General features: G+C 34.8%; 1 protein-coding gene across 3 annotated transcripts in view; it reads right to left on the bottom strand.

Annotated features, from left to right (window-relative positions):
* PSMD14 (proteasome 26S subunit, non-ATPase 14) overlaps positions 1 to 25,029 on the bottom strand; it is a 94,544-nt gene that overhangs the window by 11,965 nt on the left and 57,550 nt on the right. For all 3 annotated transcript variants that reach the window (XM_001493620.6, XM_014732507.3, XM_070241882.1), the window contains 3 exons: positions 11,529 to 11,636; positions 3,802 to 3,876; positions 450 to 575 (listed from right to left, as the gene is read on the bottom strand). In XM_001493620.6, the coding sequence (XP_001493670.1) occupies positions 450 to 575; positions 3,802 to 3,876; positions 11,529 to 11,636 (309 nt within the window). The remainder of the gene's footprint in view (positions 1 to 449; positions 576 to 3,801; positions 3,877 to 11,528; positions 11,637 to 25,029) is intronic.

Below are 25,029 nucleotides of genomic sequence, written 5' to 3'. Positions count from 1 at the left end.
CATAAAATAAATGATACATAGCAAGTATTAAATGCTATTGTTGTTGTCTACATCCCCTTGTTCCCCTTCTCTTCTAATAAAAACTCCTCTGAATAATGAAGAGGTTACAAACGTAACACTATTTTACATGGTCTACAACAGGGGTTGGCAAAGTATATCCCACAGGCAAATCTAGCCAGCTGCCTGTTTTAGTAAACAAAGTTTTACTAGAACACAGCTTCACTCATCTTCACTCATTCCTTTACATACCGTCTGTGGCTGCTTTTACACTACAATGGCAGAGTTGAGTAGTTTCAACAGACTGAATGGCCTGCAAAGCGTAAAATATTTATTCTCTGATCTAAAAAATAGTCATTCTCTTTTCAACTATTTATATTTATACAATGCTTGACATCTAATCATACATATTCCAATGATTATAAGAAATAAATTTTGGAAATAACTTTTACCTTATTGTAATTCTTGGCTAATTCCAACATCTCTTTTACCACTGATTCATTGTGTTTACAGTGTTCACTGTAGTCCTGAAGTGTCAGACCTTCCATCCAACTCTTCTTATGCAAATTTAGCAACATCTAAAAAAGATAAAGTAATTATTTTCCTGTATTAAGGATATTTCCTTCACTTGTCTTGAGAAACAACTTCACAAAAAACTTTTGGAATTAATGAATTTAAATTTAATTTTATTAACTTAAACTCTAATAAGAATTCTCTTAAATTTATATTAATATAACCTAAGAAGTACTCCAACCCCATGGCCTTTGCATTTGCTGTCCTTCTGCCTCCAAGGCTATTTTCCTTATCTTTGCATGGATACCATCCTCACTTCCTTAGAGATAGATGCCTTCCGTCACCACACTACATAGAAAAGCCACTCACACTATCTTAAACATACTTGTTTTATTTTTACAAAATAACCTGTTTTATTTTTATAACACTATCAACACCTGAAACTTTTGTTTTCTTTGCATTTCTTTCTATTACAGAAATCAACAGGGCAAGGAGTTTGCCCAGTTTATTTCAAGATCACCAGGGTCTAGATTCTAGAACAATATCTAATCATAGCAGACACTCAATAAATATCTGTTGAATGAATGAATTAATGAAACTATCATGCTACACAGAATCTCTAATAGTTCATATAGCCCAGCTTTCAAATGCCAAGATAGGGAGGTAAATGCCCCATTTACTGAATGACTTTGTGTCAATCTTTCTAAGCCTCAGTTTACATATCTATGAATTGAGAGCTTATACTAGAGAATCTATGTTTCTTTCAAATTCTAATATTCCATTTATAATCCAAAAAATTAAAACTTTTTGACTGTCAGAATGAAAAGTCATGAAACTGGGAAGGAAATAACAGATTCATCCAGTTTGCAATCACATTGGCAAATTGGGATCAGACTCTATTAATGATCATGGAACTAAACACCTTAGTTCATTGTTTCTCAAATTGGACTCCTGGTTCTGAGTACGTATTCTTGGAAGTTCCTAAGTTTTCAAGTTTAGAGTATTGTATTAAGACGGTTTTCTTAAAGTCTTAGTCTACAAATGTTCTTCAGTTGAAGACTATCACTGAACAAGAAGAGCTTTTTAAATAAGTGATAAGATTATGCAATATGAAACAAATGGTGGCTACAGAATGACTGTTCTTTCACTCTTAGAACCAATATACTTTAAGTGAGATCCGTGAGCCATGAGGATCTGAAGACATACTCGAAAGTATATGAGTTTAGCTTAAAAAAATTACTCTACTTGTTTAGAGGTTTGCAGCTATATGCAGTACAAAGTTTTTCTTATGCTGAGGAATAAGCTGCATGTCAAAATCACCTATGAGACTTTTCAAGACATAAAACTTTCAAATTTCCCCATTCCCCTTTTAGGGCCCATGGGGGCAAGAGTAGCTTGCAAAAAAACTGGAAAAATCCTGCACAAGTACCTCCAATTTCTCTGACTGCTTCCCATCTTCTCTATTCATAGTGTTCTAGAAAATATATCCTTGAGAAATTCTGGTGCAGCTACAACCACCTATGCCATAAAGCTACCTATAATTAAGTGTTGAGAATTGGATTTTCCTACCACTTCAAAAGCAAACAAAGAAAGTTTGTGCAGAGCAGCAGGCTATCCCTACCATGCCTGGACAAGGATTCCACTGGGACCCTCAGGTAAGGCTTGGGGTTAAGTATATAGATTGGCGGAAAAAGAATAAAGGCAGTGCTTTTGGTACCAAGAAAGCACCTGAACTGAGCTACTAGGAACATAAATATAACATTAATTAATTTATGTAAGTATTTATATTGTGTGTCTTTTATGCTAAGGATGGTGACCAAGTTCATGGGGTACCAAAAAAGGGAAAAAAATAAGGGAGGGAAAAAATAAGGGAGCTAATTACATCAACATGTAATTAGCTGGATATTTCCAAATAACTGAGTGTCAGATATCAGACTGATAAAATATTTATATATCTGAGTGAATTTTTCAGTTTGTATCTGAGTGGTGCCCTTTTTCGAAGCCTATACCTATTGTATGTAAAATTAAAATAAGTGTTGAAAATGTACTTCAAGCTATCAACTATATCTACCACGGCAGATATAAACTTTGTGACACAAGCAAGCAGCTAGAAGAGAGCTTTACGGCTCTGTGTCTCCCCTCAGGCCAAGGAAGAACTGATGCCCTGCAGCTCATCACCATGCTCAAGCACCTAGAACCTTTGGGTGAATTTATCGGTGGCTTTGACCTTTCAAAAACAGTGGCTTAGCAAACTCAAAAAAACCCCAGCCTTCTTCTTTCAAAGAAAATCTTATAAAGCATCCTCCCCCCACAATAGATAAATGAGATTAAAAATGGAGGTGATCTGGTTGAAAGAGGGGATAATATGGAAAGCCCCACTTACTCTACCCCCCACTCACCATATGCACTAGAATCCCCTTCTAAGGTATCGTTGTGAGGAACTAGCAAGAAAAGTCTTATTTCCTATTGGTTACTTATCATGTTTGGACTTGAGAGTACACACAGGAACCAAAATTTACTGGCTGTCAGAGTTCTTAAAAATTTTTTTTAAGTCCTTCACAGAAAGAAATATAAGAAGCTAATTAGGAATGTGACTAATTATAATAGTAAAGAAAAAAAGCCAGTTCATATTGTAATTTAAAAAAGTAATAGGGAAACTTAAATATTTGGCATTGGTTAAGAGAAAAACTGTACTTGAAATAATCCTAAAACAAGAAAAACAAGAGAGTGCTAATCAACCAAGATGCTAGGTAATCTTAAAAGTAATCAAATTCAAAAACTTCCTGGTATAAAAAAGGATAGGAATCTAGCTCTAAATATCTGAAAACCCTAAACTGCATTTTCCTTTTGACTCACTTTTAGTTCACCCTAGGTAAACATGGTACATTTTTTTAAAGTACTACACAATTACAATCTAATTTATTTCTTTCAAATTCGGAAAGCTATTTATTTAGTAATTTAATTACAAAAGGTCCTTTTACTCGAAAAGATAAGTTAATCAGGAAAATCACAGAATTAGGAGAAAGATTTTTGTAATTTATCATAAAACCAAACTGGAATGTTCGTTTCCTATTTCCTCTCCTGCTTTAGCACCTACCTATAAGGCACAATGTCTTTCAATATGTCACATAAAATATTCCTTTATTTTATGCTGCAATTCATCAGGAATGAAAAAATATTTGAACACATCAATGAAAAAGGTCAACAATTCAAATTCAAATATACCAGGTAACAGTTTAAATGGTTTAAAAGACTCTTTCCTAAGACTCTAAGATAAAAATTCAAACTTACCTTCTGTTCCAGTTCATTTTTCCGATAGTTAATAGTAATGGAGTAATAATGTCTGTTTAGTCCATGAATTAATGCCTATATAGATAAATTAGCAAAAGGTCAAATTAATATTTTTCATCTAATAAACTGTTTGAAACTACTGACATATCCTGTAGACAATATCTTTACCGTCTTCTAAAAAAAGCTTTTTATTCTAAATAAAGATTAAAATTTTTTTTCTCAGCTACAAATTTAGAAGTGGGCTTTAGAGGTATGGGTCACACATTCTTCAAAGCATGACACAGAGCAGCAAGCATTCAACAGTTTCAGTACCCTTGCTCAGAGTCAGAGACAGGGTTTGACCTCATCATAATCCAAATTATAAATTATTCATAATTTATAAATAATACATAATTTATTAAGTCTGATTTTTTTTTTTGAGGAAGATTAGCCCTGAGCCAACATCTGCTGCAATCCTCCTCTTTTTTGCTGGGGAAGACTGGCCCTGAGCTAACATCCATGCCCATCTTCTTCTACTTATATGTGGGACGCCTCCCACAGCATGGCTTGCCAAGCAGTGTGTAGGTCCGCACCCAACATCTGAACTGATGAACCCCAGGCCGCCAAAGCAGAACGTGCAAACTTACAGGCTGCACCACCAGGCCGGCCCCTATTAAGTCTGATTTTATCATATCTAGGGGGTTCTTTGTTATTTCAAACGAAAAGCCTAAAAAGTCACAACAATACACTTATTTCCTCACCCACAACATTCATCTGGGGTTTCTCTTTTTCTTAATTCAGTTCTAACAGATTCAAATAATTGTGTCTGTGCATGTCTCCAAACTAAAAAGTGGAGTTTGTTCTTTACTCAGTTTATTTAGCTTACACTCTTATCCAGTGACAGGCAATCTCTCTAATCAGAATTTTTTCCACTGCACTTGATCTCCAAGACAAAGAGCCAAATCATAATAAAAATTTAAGCTAATGGCATGATTTATTAAGAAAGGATAACCCTGCATGTGCTGTAATCCATTCACAACTGCTCAGGGGCCAGCTCTGTGGCCGAGTGGTTAAGTTCGCGCACTCCACTGCGGGGCCCAGGGTTCGGATTCTGGGCACGGACATGGCACTGCTCGTCAGGCCATGTTGAGGTGGCGTCCCACATCCCACAACTAGAAGGACCTGCAACTAAGATATACAACTCTGTACGGGGGGGGTTTGGGGGAGATAAAGCAGAAAAAACAACAACAAAAAAGATTGGCAACAGTTGTTAGCCCAGGTGCCAACCCTTAAAAAAAAAAAAGGAAGATTGGCAAGAGTTGTTAGCCCAGGTGCCAATCTTTAAAAAAAAAAAACTGCTCAAATACCTAACTCTAACAACAGAGGTTCAAATGAGGTACAGAACAGTATTCTGGGGGAGCTTCTATCAGCCTAGTAAGACATGAAAGTACCGAAATAACCTTGGACATATCTTCAACAAGTATAAAAACAAAAAGGGCTTTGAGGTTAACTCTCAGGAATCTAAAGATAAAGCTAACCAAAACCACCACCATACTCTCTAATTATTGGATTTTACAGTGCAGGTCTTAGGGTGTTGAGGTAGAAGAAGGGGTGGAAAGGAAACATTTAATGAGCACCTAGCATCTGTTTACATATTAAGTCTTCTAATCTTCACAACAACTCAGTAAGGTAAGCTGGTTCCATCTGTATTTTGACAAATGAAGAAAATAAGACACAAATCTTACTTTGTCCCAGTTTACAGCTAGTAAGAGTCAAAGCTGGGAATTGAACCCAAGTTTTCTGACTCAAAAGCCCATGTTTTTTTCTATCATACAATGCTACATTGTATCTTAGGAAATTCTTGTATTAAGTTTTGTGCTTTAAGGATAAGGATGAAAACAAAGCATAGTCCTAAAGTTTGCTAGCAAAAATCACTCTACCAAGTACTAAAACATTTTAGAAATGTACTGCAACAATCCATTCTTATATTCTTAATATATGCTATGATAAAATGGTTGGTATGCAAAATTAAAGTACTAAGAGTACCTATTAAATTCTTATCCATTTCAATAATCATCAGCAGCAGTGAATTCAATTTCAGTGCACAGAAGTGCTGTATCGTGTAGATCAAAAAGTGAAATTAATCAGGGTCTCTTTTAATCTATACTCACCTTATGCAAATTAGGAAGAGCATCCTCTGGGTGGAAAAATTAGAAAAAGGTGCCCAGTTCTCCAACCAGATACAGCCTGGCTGGAGAGCGGAGCTTAGGCTAGATTTCAGGTTTCAATTGCCCCTCATCCAAACACCTTTGTGCAATGCCCTAACTATATAATTCTACATAGTGGCCATAAAGCTACTGACAGCTATGGTCAATGAATACAGAAGTCAGCCAATGGGCCCACAGGTCCACATTTTGGAGATTAACGGTACTGCTCAAATATACAGTTTGGTATTTGAAGGCACTACCTATTTGATTTTCAATTACATTATTTAGATAAAAGTAGTAAAACTAATAACAAGCAGCATGAAAGATTAGCAAGTATAATGATACAATACATAATAGTTTAAATCAAATTATACCCTCAAGCAGTGTTCTAATTTCACTTACTCAACTGCTGTGTACCCCCAGTGCATTCATCCCAAATCATAAGTAAACTGCCCATGTGCAGTCTCCTGCCACATAAGCCCAAAAAGCACACACTCTTTTAACTCAGTGAATAATAAATTCTCTCAAATTAACCAATCTAGTTGACAGTGAATTACAAATTGTGGGAGTATACACCAAATATAAGATTAGTTTTATCAAGCAGAGACTTCATTCAAATTGCAAATTAAACATAATATGCAATTTGATGCATTAAACTTAACTTTTTAATTTACACTTAAACATATGATGGGTTTTGGAAAATTTAGGCAATTCTTCACTAAAACAAGCTATGTTCCTGATGCTCATTTGTTAACTGGCTATTTGAAACCTGCAACAATTTCTCATAGTAACATTGTTGTAAAGCATGGTTCCATTCTATAGTTTTATATACTGTGAGCTAAATAAGCTTTCCGGGGCTGACCTGGGAAGCTAGCCACGTTTTACAGCATTGTTTCTAGAACAATACATCTTGGATTTACTAACAGCACTTAAATTATTTGCTTCTTGGAAATCCTGACCCTTTTTTTCTTCGGTCAAAGCCTGCCAACCTTTCAAAGAAGGAAGTTCTGCCTACGTTGGTGCTCAGTGTCAATCTAAGATGCTATCTAATCCAAAGAATGGGTTAGAGGAGGAATTTAGACAAGGGGAGTCTGGAGATCCCAGTGATTAACTTCCAGGTTATTTCTATGCTCCTTTAGTTAATCTTTAGAGTAAATCTGTTGGTATGACAAATTCAAAAGAAGTACACAAATAATTATTACAGTGAAATAAATTTCAATCACCATTTGAATGATTTCTATTTTTGTATTCATTCATTCATGTGAATTATTAAACTTAGGTATTAGAAATGTCTTTCAGAGAATAGGCACCTAATCCCAATGAATGTTCAAGATTGGCTAAACTAGAGCATAAATAATAGTGAGAAGGAAAAGTAATAAACTTAGAACTGCAGTGATGTATGAGTAAAGGTGGTAGTGATGTGGATTAAGGCTGCCCCAGCCAGAGAAGCCCAAGGTGACCTGGCCTACATGCCAAACTATACAACCCAGTGGACTTTTTTTATGGTATGAATTAGGACCGCCCCAGGGAGAGAAGCCCAGGGCACCCTCACCTACATGCCGATCTATATGGCCAGATTCGTATCTAAAGTTGTATGACCGCACAATAACCAGACCCCATCTGCACTGAAATCATTTAATGACTTTTTACATCATCTTTTCTTTTCTCCAGTAAAAATAAGTCACATACCCATGCGTTATAAAATTAGCCCTAACCCTCAACTTGGGGCAGCAGCAGGAGCTCTGACCACCCGTGGGTCCTGTCCCCACGTACCAGCTCTGCCTGCCCATGGGTCCTGTCCCCATGCCAGCGGGGGCAGCAGCAGCTGCTCTGCCTGCCCATGGGCCCTGTCCCCATGCCAGCGGGGGCAGCAGAAGCGGCGCCAGCAGAAGCTCTGACTGCCCATGGGTCCTGTCCCCATGCTATTCCACACTATTCTCTAAATAAAAGAGCACTACTGCCAGATCTTGAGAGTCTAAGAAATCTTTCTTTTGACTCCTCGGCTCACCGACCCCGCATCAGTAGGAACTACAGAATAAAAATACAGACAGTTTATGAGAGGTGGTCAGCAACCAGGTTGGATGGAACTGTGTAGACCCATATTTTATGTAGAGGGATTGCTGAGAACAGTTCCTAAAATAAGATCCTCTACTTAAATGGCTTCCTACAGAATGACCATGTCAGATAATTAAAAGCAACTAAAACCCACCCTAATCATACTTCATTGACATTGCCCAGACTACTGAGAAGAGGTTAGAAGTTAAACCTCCATACACTCACTGCTGTGGAAAAGCAAGTAAATTATAAAACACACAGCTTATGACCTAAATAATAACCTATTTATAGGTTCTCAGTAGGTTAAAAAAAGTAAACCATGTTGGTTTAGATCTAAAGATAAATTTGTTTGCCTTAAATTATTTTACATTGATAAACTGAACATGTGGTGCTAAATAATCTCCACTGAATCATATTTTAAAATGAAGCTTTCTTTATATAAATAAAATAACTCTGCAAAGAACCAAAACACACGTTTTGTCATTCCCTCTAGAGGGGAGAACTGGGTTACAGAAGGCAAAATGAGAAGAGAGAATTTTTGCTAAATGTTTTTTTTGTACCTTTTCAATTTTGAACTGTATACATATAACATCTATGCCAGAATTAATTAATTAATTAAACTTCCAAAGCATAGTATAAAAGAATGAGGAGCCCTGGTTATGAAGACCAGTTCCTACATTAACTCACTGGGTAGCCTGGGCAAATCACCAACTTTCTGGGCTTCAGTTTCCTCACCTACCAAATGAGCAAAATGGTTCCTTCTAGTGCAAGTGTTTTATAACTGTTTAAGAACTACTGAAAACAACGTTTTTCAAATAGCTTAACTCTGTTAGACAATGCAGTTATACTCAGGGCTACACTTAGAGGCTCACAGCCCTAGCACAATGCATCTATGCAGCATCAACATTTACTAAATTTCCATGTGATTGACGACCAATCTTGACATATACTGTGGCTCTTAAGGATCTGAAATGCTGAACAGTTTTTAGTGGAATAGTTTAAGAGTTTTAGTTACTAAAATAAATGCTTGTTAACTCTCAATTCTATACATTTGATGATAATGGTTAAATGTTTTAAGCACAAAATAATAGTCATATATTAATATAAAAGTCTATACAGTATAGGCATTATACTTTTCCTTCTCTACCAGGACTATGAACAGCTTCTCTTCTTTAAAACATGAAAGTTAATATAAACTTTGTTTATTAGCTTTGTCTTGTAATATATACTTCAACATTATTAGCGCTTTAAAAATAACATTTTCCAAAAGCAGTATGTTTCACTGTAGAAAGTTTAAGAAATATGGAGAAGCAAGAACAAGAAAAAAATTCCATAATCCTACTGCCCAAAAGTATTCAATACTAACATGTTGGTGTAAATATATAGGCACAGTTTATAAAACAGATATTTGCAAAGAGGAGAACTTGTATATCCTATTTTATAATTTTTCTTACTTAGCATATTAACTTTCCTCAAATTATTAAATAGTAGTCTACAATATAATCATAATTTTTCCCACTACTTTAAGTATAATAGTAAAAAAATCAGTGTTAGAAAAGCATTAGTGACCACCAGCATGAGTGCTGATGGTTGCTGTCAGGTTTCTATCCCTATCACTTTAAAGTTGGTTTAGAAGCAAGGCCCCTCTTAACGCGGACTAATTTCCCTTCAAAATAAAAGGCATGGCCTTTCTGAAAGGCTTCTGATCCCCAAGTTAAAGATTCTCCCAACATATACTAAAATTCCATTATGGATATTACCATTCATTTCAGGTTCTTCTGGGCTGCTTTCTTTCTAGCTTGTCTTAGAAAACTAAGAAACTGTTTTAAGGTGTGGCTTTGTTCTGTCACTTTTTGGCTTGATCTCATTTGAGCGTTTTAGTATTGAAATTGTCTTAAAACTGTAAAGCACCCAGATAGATGTCATTCTGATGGGCGCTATATAAACTGTGAAATAAATATATTTACAGATTTTAATTGGAAGGGAAAACAAATTAAAATGAAAGGAAAAACAACGATGCTGTAAGCTGTTACATACACAGGTTCTTATAACTTAGGTTTGGAACCTCCTGCATAAGGTCCATCTTAAATTACAGACTACAAGGTAAGAGTGATAAATACAAACTGGTATAGCGTAGAAAGAAAAAGATTTTAATATTGATTATACTCAATTTTTAAGGTTAAAAAGCAGTGTTTAAATTTAAAAGATGAAATCTGCAACAGGTGGCTGTTGACTTATAATTAGTAAAAACTTGTCAGAAATGTACCATGCAGTGATCAAAATGATCCTGGATTGTGAGATGCTACTTAACCTTTTGCAAAAAAATAATGAAGTGGTATGATGCTAAGGGGGTTTATAAGAAGGGTCATTATCACAGACTAAACAGGTCCAATAATACATCCTCTTGGAACATGCAAGCATGGGCTTGTCTGTACCCAATCAAAAACACTGGTAGCTTATTTCATACTCATTATGCTTTGCAGTTTTCCCTGACTTGTAAAAAAATTTTTTTCAAAGGCAACACACCTCAGTCCTTTGAAACAAAACATTTCACTTTGATGAAGATTTCAGATGACTGACTGCTACAAAAGTAAGCCCTAAAAGTATAAAGTTATCAAAGTGTAACCAAGGCTTAACCATAGTTAACTGTCAAAGCCACAACTCCCAAAAGACATTCATACGCCAGAGCACGTTTCAGAAAGGGAGCAGCAATCGTTACTACAATGTCTTCGTCCTATGTGTTCTATTTAGCTAAACATGGTATTTCTGTGCTTTTAATTAATCTTCAGAGAAGCAATTAACAATATAGACACAGGTTATGGTGCATTTAAAAACACATTTAAAATAATTTTTGCAGACAATAAAGATTTGTGTAAAAACAATGAGGCATGTGAATGATACAAAGAAAACATTAATCACTCAGGAGGATATTAAGCGTCTGACTAAATATAATAATGGTGGTTGACACCACTAGAAAGAACAAGATATAAACTCTAATCAAAAGTAACATATAGATGTATTTTGTAAGATTTGTTTTAAAAGTACAGATTAAACAAAAAAAGGTAGAAAATTTTAAGTACTTTTTAGGAATTGTTTCTGGGGACCCCCATTATTTACTGCTATGAGAAATGTCTACTAAGCCATCACTGATACTTAATGAAGTCCACCTGAAACACCTATCAGTCCTTTACTTCAATGTTAACCACACAAAGCTGTAAGGTACTCTCAAGACAAGGGCTCTCCTATGCTTTCATAAAGGGTGTCCTCAAACTATCTTAGGAAAGTTTAAAGACTCCACTAAAAACTGACTCATCTATGAGCAAATCTAACTTTCCAACAATATCTCCATAGTATTCTTTTAAAGCACAAGAAAAATTAATTGCAAACAAATTAAAAAGCTAAGTATTAAATCTTAAAATGGCCCTTTATAACAGGATTTTAAAATGTAAAACAGAGTTTTAACATATTATCAAATACAGGCATTACCTGGATAGATGGCTTGTTTAAGTGACCCAGATTTGAGGTTGTTTGTCTTGGTTCATGTCCTAAGACCATCATATTAGCATTGATCAATCTGAAGGCATCAATAACAACCTGTAAAAAGAAGGTGTCAGGTCAATTCTTTTTTAAAAAGCAAGTGATGATGCCAAGCAACAGTGGACAAGGCATGATCAACTTGCATCTGTTTCTGGCCTATTTCCAGAAAATCATTTAATTATAATATTAATAAAAAGAACCTCCTGCTGACTGTGCCATCAGCACACCACCCTCTATCTTGTAATGTAAGGTGACACCAATTATTCCAATTTTCATGAAGCAGTAAAGAAAAATATTAACTCTGCATCTTTATTATTGAAATACGTCATTACTAAACTTACGCAAAACAGCCTTCATTGGTGTGCATATGTTTGTCACCTAAATTTTACCTAATCAAAATGAATGACAAAGAGAAACTAAAACTGAAAGTGAGCACAAGCTATGGGACCACATCTAGAGCCCAGCCCTGTCACATCAATTATACTACCACAGTACTTGAAATGACAACAAAATTACAACCAGCAAGGCACTTGCTCCACGTATTCTCTTCTAGTCAGATACCTTTTACTTCTTGTGACTAGAAAAGACTTTATACCTTGTCTGATGGCCTTAAATGGCCAAGCCACTGTCGAGTATAGGAGGGACAACACAAGAAAACCAAGGTCATCTGTGCTTTAAGCCAAGAACATGGTATAGAATAATATGGCCCTAAGCTCATAGTAAAGAAATACCAATAGGCATCCTCTTTTTGCTGAGTGTATTCAGTATTTCTGTACAGAAAGACCTCAAATTCTTACATGATACAGTATCATCTGTTAGCTCTTATATATTGAGAGATTTAACAAGAATTACATACATTGTGAAGTTTTATGTAAAGCACAGGGACTTTGAGACAGATGTCTCTTTCAGGGAATTTATATCAATTACCTATAGAATAAACTCAATACATTCATTCCATAAAAAAATCTTAAAGCAGTATAATATAGTATTTCTAGATTTGCCTTTAAAAGTGCTAAACAGCTGAGATTTACCAATGTTTTTAAAGTTATTGTCAACTACACTGTCTCTTATTTGTATAATTATTGTTTGAGGATACTAACAGATTAAAAACTAAAATTTATTTTCAACTTAAGCCAAGTGAAATCTAATCAAGTCTGAAAAATCTGTTTGGGGTAAAGTATTACTACATGCTGTATGCTAAAGAGGAAGATTTAAAGAAAGAAAAAGAAACAATCACCCTTTCTAAAAGGCTGCCAAGAAGGCTCAAGAGTACCAAAGAATGCAAACTTAGACCAAAGCATTATGACAAGTGAATCAGTCTAAGGGCTCTGTCCACTTTGGTAAGCCAAAAAAAAATCAATGTGAATTTTGCTTTTATTTCTAACAGTATGAATTTTCCCAAAGGACTCCGCTTGCTTCAAAATAAAACCAAGTATCCCCAGAACATGCATGATTTAATAGTTTGTGAAAACTCTTTTTTCTTTTTATACAGTAACTGTAATCCAGATTTAACTTTCACATTTATGTATAAATAAATATGGCCTAGGGTTTTTACCTCTGGCTTAAATTTTTTTCTTATATTTTTTTCATAAAGTGATGATAAAAATAGGTACTAATATGAGGCATGATTTAATCAGATAATATAAATAATTTCAAACTATCATTTAAAAAAATAGAGAAGTAACTTTTCTAACATTTTCTACTAAAAAGCACATAAAATAAAATTAAAATACAGGTGAAAGAGGGGAAAAGTGACCATTCTGTTAGATAGATGTACAACTTAAATAAATATAGAATTAAGAATTGCCACCCTACCTATTAGTGGTAAATATTTAAGAGCAAAGCATCATTTTGGTCCAATTGTTCAAAATGCTTTCATTCCATTTTATAATTTCAGTAAAATCACTTGCAGAAAAAATCCACTTCTACAAAACTATGAGAATTCCATTATATACCAGAACAAAATGCCTATATACTTTTTCATACTCAACACTTTCAAACTAAAATGGCAGAAAGCTATTTTACATGCAAAAATCTCTGTAATATTTCTCTGGAATATTATAAGCAGGTGTGAAACATCATAAAAAGGAAATGAAAACACCAGCTAAGTAGATATCATGATCAGTTAGAAACAAATCTGAAATAAAAAATTTTAAATTCTATTAAAAAATTAAGAGAAAAATTCAAGAACTTAATATACTGTTCAACTAATAAATGATGGTCTGTGTAAAATGACATGCTTAGATTGACAATTCCTGAGTAGCAATATGATAGCCAATAGAAAATGAATATTTTAACTACACCAAGATTCAAGGAATTTGCTGCCATCACTATAGCAACTGTCTTAAGGAAACTAACATGTTCAACAACCTGCAGACCAAAATTAGATTTAGTACGCAATAAAAATATAAATATGGCAATATAGTCTACATTTTAATTTCTGAACAATTTTATAATTGCTTTTTTTGTGCTATGAGAATAAGTGGGTTTCTCCTTTAGAGCAACCTATCAAAATAGACTCATTAATGTCCAGTGCACTAATGAGCACTAGGTGAAGGAGGTGTTAATTATGCCATAGTGAGATTCAAGAAAAAGCCCTAGTGAGCACTTGGAGGTGTGTATAAGCTGAAGGCGTTTCTCTATGTTTGTGTATTTACAGCGTGATGCAACAGAACGACAGCAAAGTGGTCACTCCATGGTTAAGAATGGAAATCTCAGATACATACTGAACAAAGAACCCCCAAGGATTAATTAAGGTGTTGGGGGAGGGGGTAAAGGGAAAATAATCCATTTTCTGGAGCTATATGAATTTTCTAAACAGTTTGTTTTAAAGTATATATACATTAAATTAGTTCAGTTAATGTCTTATAAATCCAAATAGTAATTCAGCTAAAAACTTTGCCCCAAACTACCTCCTTAATATGTAGTAACAAAAACTTCCAAGCTAAAGTATGAGGAATATTTTCAGCAATATGATGCTAGACTTTTATAATTCCTTTCCATGCTGAAGTCCTACACACACCACATTGAATCTCTATTCACCAGCCTGACCATTTAATTTTTTTCTGGTACAAGTGCCTTGAGACTTTTCAGAGGTCACTGCAACAGTAGACAGCTTATAACAAAACCATTAGCAGTTCGGCTAGCTTAGGGAAACCTCTTACTTTCCTTTTTTGTTTATTATCACTGCATGAATCTGCAGCATATGATAGTTTATAATTTCTCAGGCTTGTTAAATTCATGTTAAAGGTCTGTTTTCTTGTTGAATAAATTTTGTTCATATAATGCTGCCTATTTCATACACTCAGTCTTTAATAGCACCTTTGGTCTATGCGCAACTCACAGATCAAAACAGAGGACTAAAATAGGGGTTGATGATGCTATTTACATGTGTGATTCCTGCTGTCTTCTTGTTAGTAGCTTTAATATAATAGAAGACCTTGTCTGTTTTGTAATTAACACATCTTTACTGGAGAGATATTTGGAAGTGATTGCTGTGAATATACTGGTTAGTAAAATAAACACAATCACACACCACTTTCTGTTATCAGACAAATTTGTGAATTGTACACATTATACTCCAGATCAACAAACTGTGATATAACAGCCAAGTAGAAGACACATATTTATATAACCCTTTATTTTTCTGAAAATATGTATTCACTCTGACCTTGCAAATATAATTAGCTTGTGGGATGTGCAGATTTCAGTACCATGGTTGCTTTACTAATTGCAACTCTTGGAAATAGATACTAAATATTTGGAAGCTGCCAATACAAAATAAAAACTGCATCTTTTTTGTACATCTGTCTTAGCTTATAAAAGCAAAATAGTTTTAAAAACAATACTGTGTTCCATATTTATTCCAAGCACACCCAGGGGTCAAGCACCTATCATTTCATTTTAATAACGAACCTGGTTTAGGACTCAAAACTATAATTATTTTGAAATTCAGTTCAATTGATAATTTGTTGGCTTCTTTCACGAGTATAGTAGTTTATCCAATACACTATTTATTTTTAAATTCATGTTTTCATATCAACTGCTAGGTCACTGAAAGGCTAGACTAAATTTTTAAAGCATCAATCTATAGTTCCCAATTTTTACATTCAGAAGACGCTGTTTTTTTTAAGTAAGCTCTTAAAATTAGTTTAATATAAAGACATTTGAAAGAAAAACACATAAGCACTTCTGGCAGTAGTTACTGTAATTCATAAAATCTCTCTTTTTTAACAGTAGCTGCCTTTGGCATTTCCAATTGCGCTTACATTGAAGTCAATGACTATGGAAAGTGTTTAGATATAAAATGAACTGAAAAAAAAAAGCTTGAAAGAAAAATTTTAAGACTCAAAATCAATCTTAAACATCAAAATAGCAAGGAGAATTACAATTCAGTTACCAGTTAGGTTACATATTTAAAAACATATAAACCCACCACCATATAAAATAAGTCTCTAAATGACTATAGAAACACTAAGTGTGGAAAGAAAAGCAACACCCCATATCAAATACCCTTTATCACCTAGAAATGACCTGTTATCAACTGCTTAGGTTGTTTCTAGATTCTTTAAAAATTAAGAGTGCATGTGACCTGGGAAGTACTGCTGGGGTTTGTGACCATTTCGTTACTTCTGCTGCCATGCACTGCCAGACGTCTATAAGAGAAAAACATCTTATGTCTCTTGTAAGCCCACAGCATAAAAAATTCAAAGAAACCTTACTTTTTATGCCATTTCCAATGAAAAGCACTAAGAACTAAAACTGACTCATGCCAAATGCATATCACTGAATTGCTGTGATTTCTTAGTCTCAAGTTTGCAACACGGAAATTATTTATAAAATGTCAATTTTAGCTCTGGAAAAGAAATTCCTATGTGAGTGTACGTTTTCTTTCTTCATCCTTGGAGAATTGCTTACTGTAGCTAGAGATCTGTAGCACAACTTCAATATATTGGGAGAAAGGGGGATGGGGTGTAACTAGCATAAACTACTTTTTTTGACAAGTGAAGACATACATCAAAATTCAAAGTTAAGCCACAAGTTTTGAACATATATGCCATAATGAAAACAAATTGATCTTTAGAAACTAGCACAGCAAAGGTAACTAGACATTTTTAGATTCATGAAACTTTGTAAAAAGAATATAGTCGAGTAATAAACTCAAGTTTAGCAGAACTTTACAGTGTGTACATGTAGTCAGTACGGTACAGGTGTTTAAATGCTTGAGATACTCTGGAGTCAGAATCCTGCCGAAGTTAGAATTCTGGCTTTATCACTTGCTAGCTAAGAGATCTAGGATAAGTTTTTTAACCTCTCAGTGTCTCCATTTGCTCATGAATGACACCTCACAGAGTTGGTGGTAAGATTAAATAAAATAATACGTGTGTACCTGTCACTATAGTTCTTAGTGTTATTAACTGTGGTGGTCATGGAGTTGCCCAGCTCAGATCTCCTTCCAACAGAACCTGCTGTGGAGAGCATAGCAGACTCACAACCTCCAGATGCTACACCTTTGGATCCTCTGGGGGTTCACCCCAGGTCCCGCTTCCCTTGGGCTGCTCTCAGTCAATGACTGAACACAGTTGCGGTACTAGAACCTAGCCTTCCAGCCAAGTAAGGGATTCTCCTAAAGGGCAACTTTGTCTCAAGGACTCCCCATCAGCCTAGCTGAAACTTTCTCAGAAATATGCTGCAGCCTGACGCTCCTCCTATCCAATCCTGCTTTCCCTTTCTCCTTCCACAGGGTCAGACCTGTACCGCTGTCTGAAGAGTCTCCCTTTTATCCATCATAGGTGTTTTCCTTAATAAATCTCTTGCACATCTAATCTCACTTTGGCATCTGCTCCTTGGAGCACCCAAACTGACTCAGTACACATAGCAGAGTACTGCTGCTGTAACACAGTGTAAAGTTAGAAAAAAGCTACCCCCAAAATCAAAATTTTAAATGTGGCAACCATAGACACTTGACATACGAAAACATTAATAGGAAATTAGGGAAGGACATTTAAAAACATATATTTCCTTAGAAAAATTCCTAATTAAAATAAAGAAAAAAGCATACAATTATACTGAATATTATTAGCTCTTTAAAGAAAACATGAAAAAAGAAAGAAAAAATGGCAATATTCCTAGAATCTTGATACTACTGCATGATAGTATTTCTAGACTTACTTGTGACAAACTGTGAACTTAAAAACTGAACTCCTCAGGGGACTATTATATGAGCTACAAGAGACTACCATCTCTGGGTCACTGGTCTCATACCAACTCAGAGTACCAATTCCATCTGGTGGCTACACAGTCAGCCTACATAAAATGAGCAAGTGTCTTCAGATTTCTTTCTAGTAGACAAACTAAAGCAACATAATTGATATGCTTATTGACAGTTCTACACAAAGTAAAGGAATAAAAGGATCTAGAGACTAAAGGCTAGTGCTCAACCATATTAGCAACACGGTAGGGCAGTGAATAAGGGAAATTAAAACACACATACACTTCTTATGCTTTAACATAAACTTCAAAGCAAAATGCAAATATATCCTTCAAACTGCCATTTCTCAATAGGCAAGGTTATTTTTGTAGGAAAAATACATAACGGTCAATTACTTTGTGATGTATCACTTTCATGTACTTTTATTTGGCTTATTAATTACTGTAGAGAAATTATCTGGTCTAATCCTCTCAACATCCAAGAGGTAGGTATTAATATTCTCAATTTATGGATGACAAAACTGAGGCTCTGAGGACATGAATAAATTAAATGAGATGGCACAACCAGTGATACCACTATGATTTGTACACACACATCATTCCACAGTCAGTACTCTTCATCTCCAAGTTATTTAATGTAACAGTTATCCTAACACAAAACCAAGAAAGACTACTATTAGATTCAGTTATTTGATGGCAAGGTCTGTGTCTTAGTCACCACTCAATCTCCATTCCCCAGCACAGCACCTGGCACACATAAAACGGTGCAGAATAAATAGCTATTGAAATGAAAAGCTCCAAGAAGGCATCTTTAGTTACTTCTTCATATAAAGTTTTACCATTCATGCTTATTTTTCCTTCCAAAAAAAAAAAAAGGCATTCATTATAGGTAAAAAATCTAATCACCAGCTTCCCATTTTCTTATCGTTGCTTAGCTCTGAATTCATGAAACGCTCTTCCATGGCATGCTGAACTGAAAAACTCAAAGATCACATAGCACTCTTTACTTTTGAATAAAAACTGCACACAGTAAACCTATTTGGAATGTAAAAAGTGGCAGTGGGCATCTATTCATCAGCTTAGTAGGAGTCTAAGAATAACCATTGGAGAGTAAACATGACTTAGAAGAAAATTTACCACCATGATCAATTCTAGCCTCTGCATGAAATTACAATAATAACAACATATTAAACATGCCAAAACTAAGTCCCAGGTCCAGAAACATCCTCACAATTAACATAGGCTAACATCAAGTCATTTGACGATGACTTTAAACAAGTAATATATATGGGCTATGAAAAGGCCTCTTCTGCAAAGCCATAGTTTCCATTTGCTGGTACAACACTGGCATTAAGGACAGGGAGTAGACTTTAATTCTTCTCTATGTCTCCAGTGTGTATGCCTGGCACACAGTAGTGATCAATCAGTGTCTGCTGAATGAACAACCAGGGATCATTAGATTGGGGAAATAAAAGCACTCAAGAAGCAAAAGAGTCAATAAATAACATTCTTAAAGATGAGACATTGTTTTAAAGGTTTTCCTGGGTGCCCCGTGGCCGAGTGGTTAAGTTCACATGCTCCACTTTGGCAGCCCAGGGTTTCACCGGTTCAGATCCTGGGCGCAGACCTAGCACTGTTCACCAAGCCATGCGGAGGCAGCGTCCCACAGAGCAGAGCCAGAAGGACCTACAATTAGAACATACAACTATGTACTGGGGGGCTTCAGGGAGAAGAAGGAAAAAAATAAAAAGGAAGATTGGCAACAGATGTTAGCTCAGGTGCCAATGCTTTTTTTTTTTTTTTTAAAGGTTTTCCTGCATCTTTACTGAAACAGCTGGATTCAAACTAATTTGAAGCAGATTTATATTATTCAAAATGCACAGCAAGTACTAAACAATAAAGTAGCTCAGAGATTAGATTATTAATATAGAAGCTCTAAATTAAAAGAACTACACTAAGAACTGTGAGTTCTACATAAGATTTAAGCTTCTTAGAATTTTAAACATAAAATTGCTTTAACATTCTTAGCTGACAATTTCTGATTATATCAACTAAATAAATGTTATAAACTATCAAGTTTGTCTATCAGGAATAGTATAGGTACATCAGCACCTATAATATTTTCTTAGATATACTCACAGATTAAACCGGAGAGTGTTATAAAACTTAAAATGGATGATAAGAATGAAACATAGGAAGCAAACAAAATACAGTCACTAAACTCATTACAAGAGTTGGATGGGTATGCTCACAGAGCTACATTAGGAGTGGAAATAGAATTTTTATTATGTCCTATTTTCTATTTTTCTCTTTCAATCTGGAAAACTGGATGAAGAAAATGTAGGTATGTATGTATAATTTGAGACCAGCCCTAACTACTCTTATGGGATAGTGACCCAAAGAAAATCACATGAATAACAGCTATTCTAAATATCTTTCACTACCTTTAGAAGACAACTGATGTGTTAAACTTAAACTCTAGCTCTAATTAGGATCAAATTCATCAAGGCTAATGTCTATGTACAAACTGGCTAATTGACATTGTCAATCTCATGTTTCACTCACTTAATAGATGACTGTGACTGCTAACATATACAACTGATTTACAAAACCTCACAAAATTAACTGCAGTTTTTTTATATGCTAAAAGCCAAAACTGGTAACAGCTGACCACTGACACATTCATTCCTTGATTTTATTTTATAAACATTTATAAAGACACTGCCAGACACTATATAAACTCTGAAATTTGAAAACATTTCTCCCCTAAAAGAGGACTGAATCTTGTGGGAGAGACAACACAGAAAGATGACTGACATACAAAAATGGTTTTAAATGCAATACATTAATCACTTCAAAGGCCAAGATTTGAACATAATGCATTTATTCTCCTCTTCATCAGCATGCCCCAGAGAAATACGGAAGAAAACAATAAGTGCTCAATAAAAATTAGCTGAATCAGAAGAGTATTCCTAAATTAGGACGTACAAAATACAAGAAGAGAACGTTCTCATGTCTTTTGTAGTTATTACCTTCATCTTCCTAAAGTGAGCAAGTTAGTAATTATAGACTTGTTCTTAATAAAATTTTTAGAAATATTCTAATTCTATTTTTTAAAATATACTAGTTGTTAATCCTTTCAAGTGTCAATTATTTTAATCTTCCGAATGATAAAGTGCCATTTATTGCACACCTCCTACATGGCAAGTGCACGCTAACCATTACATATATCACTTCATAATATCATAATACTATGAAATAGTTATTAAATCTCTGTTTTATAGATGAGAAAACTGAAGCTCAAGAAGATTAGGTAACTTGCTCAAGGTCACACTACAAAGATGAGATTAAAAATGGGATTCTAATGGAGGCTTGATCCCAAAGCCTGTGCTCTTCAGGGCTCTACGCCCTGCCTTTACAATTTCTTTTTTTAAATAAAAGAAAAAGCTAAAACAAAACTATTATTTGAATAGTTTAAAATCTCCACCATCTTAAAACTCTCTAATACAAAATTTCTTACAAAAGTAAAATACTTCCCCACTTATGCTGAAAAAGACAAAACCTTTCTAGATATCTGAAAAAAAAAAAAAGATAAGCTCCTATAACATTCATTCCCTAATTTTTTCCTCTTATATCTGTATTTTCTCTTCAGCATTCCATCATTTTTGTAAAACGCTGATTAAAAATACAACAATAGCAACAAAAACTACTCACTTTACATTCTAATATATCTATGAAAGAAGAATCAATAGAAGCAAGTACCACCTGGAATGGTATTGTTTCTACATCCTTCTTCACAAGGTACAAGCTCCTCTTTTCTGAGTGACGTCCTGCCCGCCCCTCAAAGCGCAGCTTCACCTACTTTGTGCAGTCTATACCAATTTCTCCCTTCTTCTAATTTAATTTGTATTTACTATGTTTGCTATACAAGTATGATTTCATTGCATATTGATATACACAAGGTTCTGAGTAATATTTGTTGAATTATTTCTGTCTCTAGCAACCACTTTAATACACAGTTTCAGAAACAAAGGACTATCAGTATAATTTGTATTGTATCAGTATGCAATGTAGGATTATCACTATATAATTGGCAGAATGTTATCTGGCTCACTAGTGATAGTGAATGTATATGACTTATTTTCTCAAAGAGACAGAGAACTTTTTCTTTTTTTTGGAGGAGGTGAGGAAGATTGGCCCTGAGCCAACATCTGTTGCCAGGCTTCCTCTTTTTGCTTGAGGAAGATTGTTGCTGCGCTAACATCTGTGCCAATCTTCTATTTTGTATGTGGGATGCCACCACAGCATGGCTTAATAAGCGGTGTGTAGGTCCATGCCAGGGATCCAAACCCACAAATCCCAGGCCACTGAAGCAGAGCATGAGAACTTAACTGCTATGCCACAGGGCTGGCCCCCAAGAACACTTTTCATTTGTTCTGTATCCCAGAACCACTAGCATATAGGCACATCAGATGTACTAAAGAAATATCTGCTGATGAGTTGATAAACATCCTATTTTTAAAAGTCCACTGAATATTTCTCATCAGATTAAATAAAAATTTTTCAAGAAAACCCAACCAGTGTGAAGATTTATTTGGATTAAAGGGTTATTAGTGTGTTTTTTTGTGTTTTCAAAATAGAGAACAGACAAAAAGATGGTTAGGAGTTAGCAGGTGACAAGTGAACTTTTTTTTTGGGGGGGGGAAGATTAGCCTGGAGCTAACATCTACTGCCAATCCCTCTTTTTTTTTTTTTTTTTTGGTGAGGAAGACTGGCCCTGAGCTAACATCCATGCCCATGTTCCTCTACTTTATATGTGAGATGCCTGCCACAGCATGGCTTGATAAGCAGTGCATACGTCCAAACCTGGGATCCGAACCAGCGAACCCTGGCCCACCTAAGCACAACAAGTGTGAATTCAACTACGGCGCCACTGGGTGAGCCCTACATTTGAACATTTTGCTGACAAGAATCCTGATAAGAAAATGAGTCCTCAAAAGTTGTAATAGTTGTTTGCTAGTTTTATGACTTTGCACAAAGTGATCATTGTTTTTGCCCTAAGGAAGAAGTATAGTTATATTACAAGTTGAATTAACTTGTAAATTTGCTGCTGGATCAAGTCCAGCTGTGGGCTAAATATATAACATAACAAAACATTAAGCAAGAGGCTGCCACTTTGCCACTTGAGAACTGAAGTTTAAAATATCTGAATATGTGTATTTTACAAATAAACTAAAACAGGATCTTAAAAACTATTTTGCTGATAAGTTTAGAGCAGAGCTCACTGGTCATTTCTATGGACTTACTCTACATTTAAATTATGAATGTTGGGGCAGGGCCTGTGGCTGAGTGGTTAAGTTCACGCGCTCCGCTTCAGCAGTCTGTGGTTTCACCAGTTCGGATCCTGAGTGCAGACATGGCACCACTCATCAAGCCACGCTGAGGTGGCATCCCAAATGCCACACTAGAAGGACCCACAACTAAAAATACATAACTATGAACCGGGGGGCTTTGGGGAGAAAAAGGAAAAATAAAATCTTTAAATTATGAATGTTATTATCACTGATTTTCACCTATATCATTTTTAAACATTTACAGGATTATATAATATACAGAATGATATGGATTCTTTATCATATAGTGTACTTTATTATTTATGTTGGTCTCAATGTTTGGTCCTAGGGATACCACAAAAGTTGAGAGGGATGAGTCTGTCTAAATTGTTTTTTAAAATTAATATAACAAACACTACATGAGAAAAATCAATTAACATGTAATCTCCACTATAAATAGTACAGAGAACTATTGAGAACTTAGAGAACATGTGTAGTTCCTTCCCCTGACTTATGCGAACGGAGTGACACCTATCCATGTAAGTTAAGAAAAGGCCCTATGATGACTTCTGGTACTCATTTTCCATACCTGAGTTACTCTAACTATATCATTCATAATTGTCAAATATTAAAGAGCCAGTAAAACAGCTTGAGCTCTTAAATTTTATAGACCTAGATTTGTATCCTTGCTCTGCTGCTTAATAATGGTATGATTTGGGACAGAGTAATCTTTCTGGCCCTAATTTTTTTACCCTTTCATTGATAAAATGGAATAATAGTGCCTATCTCCAGAATTACTGAAAAGAATAAATGAGACAAGTTGAAATGGTTATCACCACAATATCTGGCACACAGCAGTAATTCCATAAAGATACAGTCAAGTCACTACAAAAGAAAATCAAACATTACGAATTGAGATTACAAAGAAAGAATCCATGCTTATCTAATCACTCAAAAACAGAGAGATGATATTGGGATTTATTAAAATGGAAATATAAAAATATACAGAAAAGAGGTATTAAGTGAACAGAGACCCAACTTAAATCATTTGCATACAGATTGGCATTTTAACTCTTGATCTGAATATTTTGGCAGCTTTGATAAATTACATACAGGGAAGACGGAGAGTCCTATGTTATTCCTCATTTTTTATAAGTTTATATTCTTAAGTTTAATGATCTAACTAGAAATCTGACCACAGATTTACTACCATTTAATTTGGTTCATAGTTTTGAGAGGTCTTGACACTGACAGAATCATAGATTATAACCAAACTCAGACACCTTACAGATGAAGTTACATTATTGACAAAGACCTGGATCCTTGTTTCAGGTGATATAACTGTATGAATCTATATGTTAGGTACAACAAGTGATATGACTCATCAATCGTCAATGATAGATATTTATACTAAATTTTTTCAAAAGTATTTTTTCATGATGTATAAAACCAGACAGTGATACATGTGATTTCATAAAGTAATTTTAGATATATAATTTTTTATAGATACTACATTTTACCACATGACAAAGTCATGTGACACAAGTGTATTTTTAATGCTGTGCACTCTTCTAATACGAATTATGATTAATTAGAAATAAACAATGCAAATTCCAATGTCATATAATACTTAAACTAGGTTTGGAAACTAAAACTGCCACTTAAAATACTATAAACAAGATAACCAAAAATAAAATACATACTCATTTATTTACATTCTATTTTGAGAATGCTTTCTTTCATTGTATTTAAGTTCATATTTTCCTCTTCAAAGCGGCCACTATCACGAGTCAAGTATCAAAAAAAGTCAGTCACACTAATACTACAAAATAGAACTCTGATTATGTTTAAAATCAAGCTTCGATTATTATTTGTAAATACTGGAGTTAGATAATTCCATTATATTT

This window comes from Equus caballus, chromosome 18 (assembly GCF_041296265.1).
Source record: "Equus caballus isolate H_3958 breed thoroughbred chromosome 18, TB-T2T, whole genome shotgun sequence".
Taxonomy (NCBI): Eukaryota; Metazoa; Chordata; class Mammalia; order Perissodactyla; family Equidae; genus Equus; species Equus caballus.
Note: the sequence above shows the minus strand (reverse complement) of the source record. Positions and strands in the feature narration are given on the sequence as shown.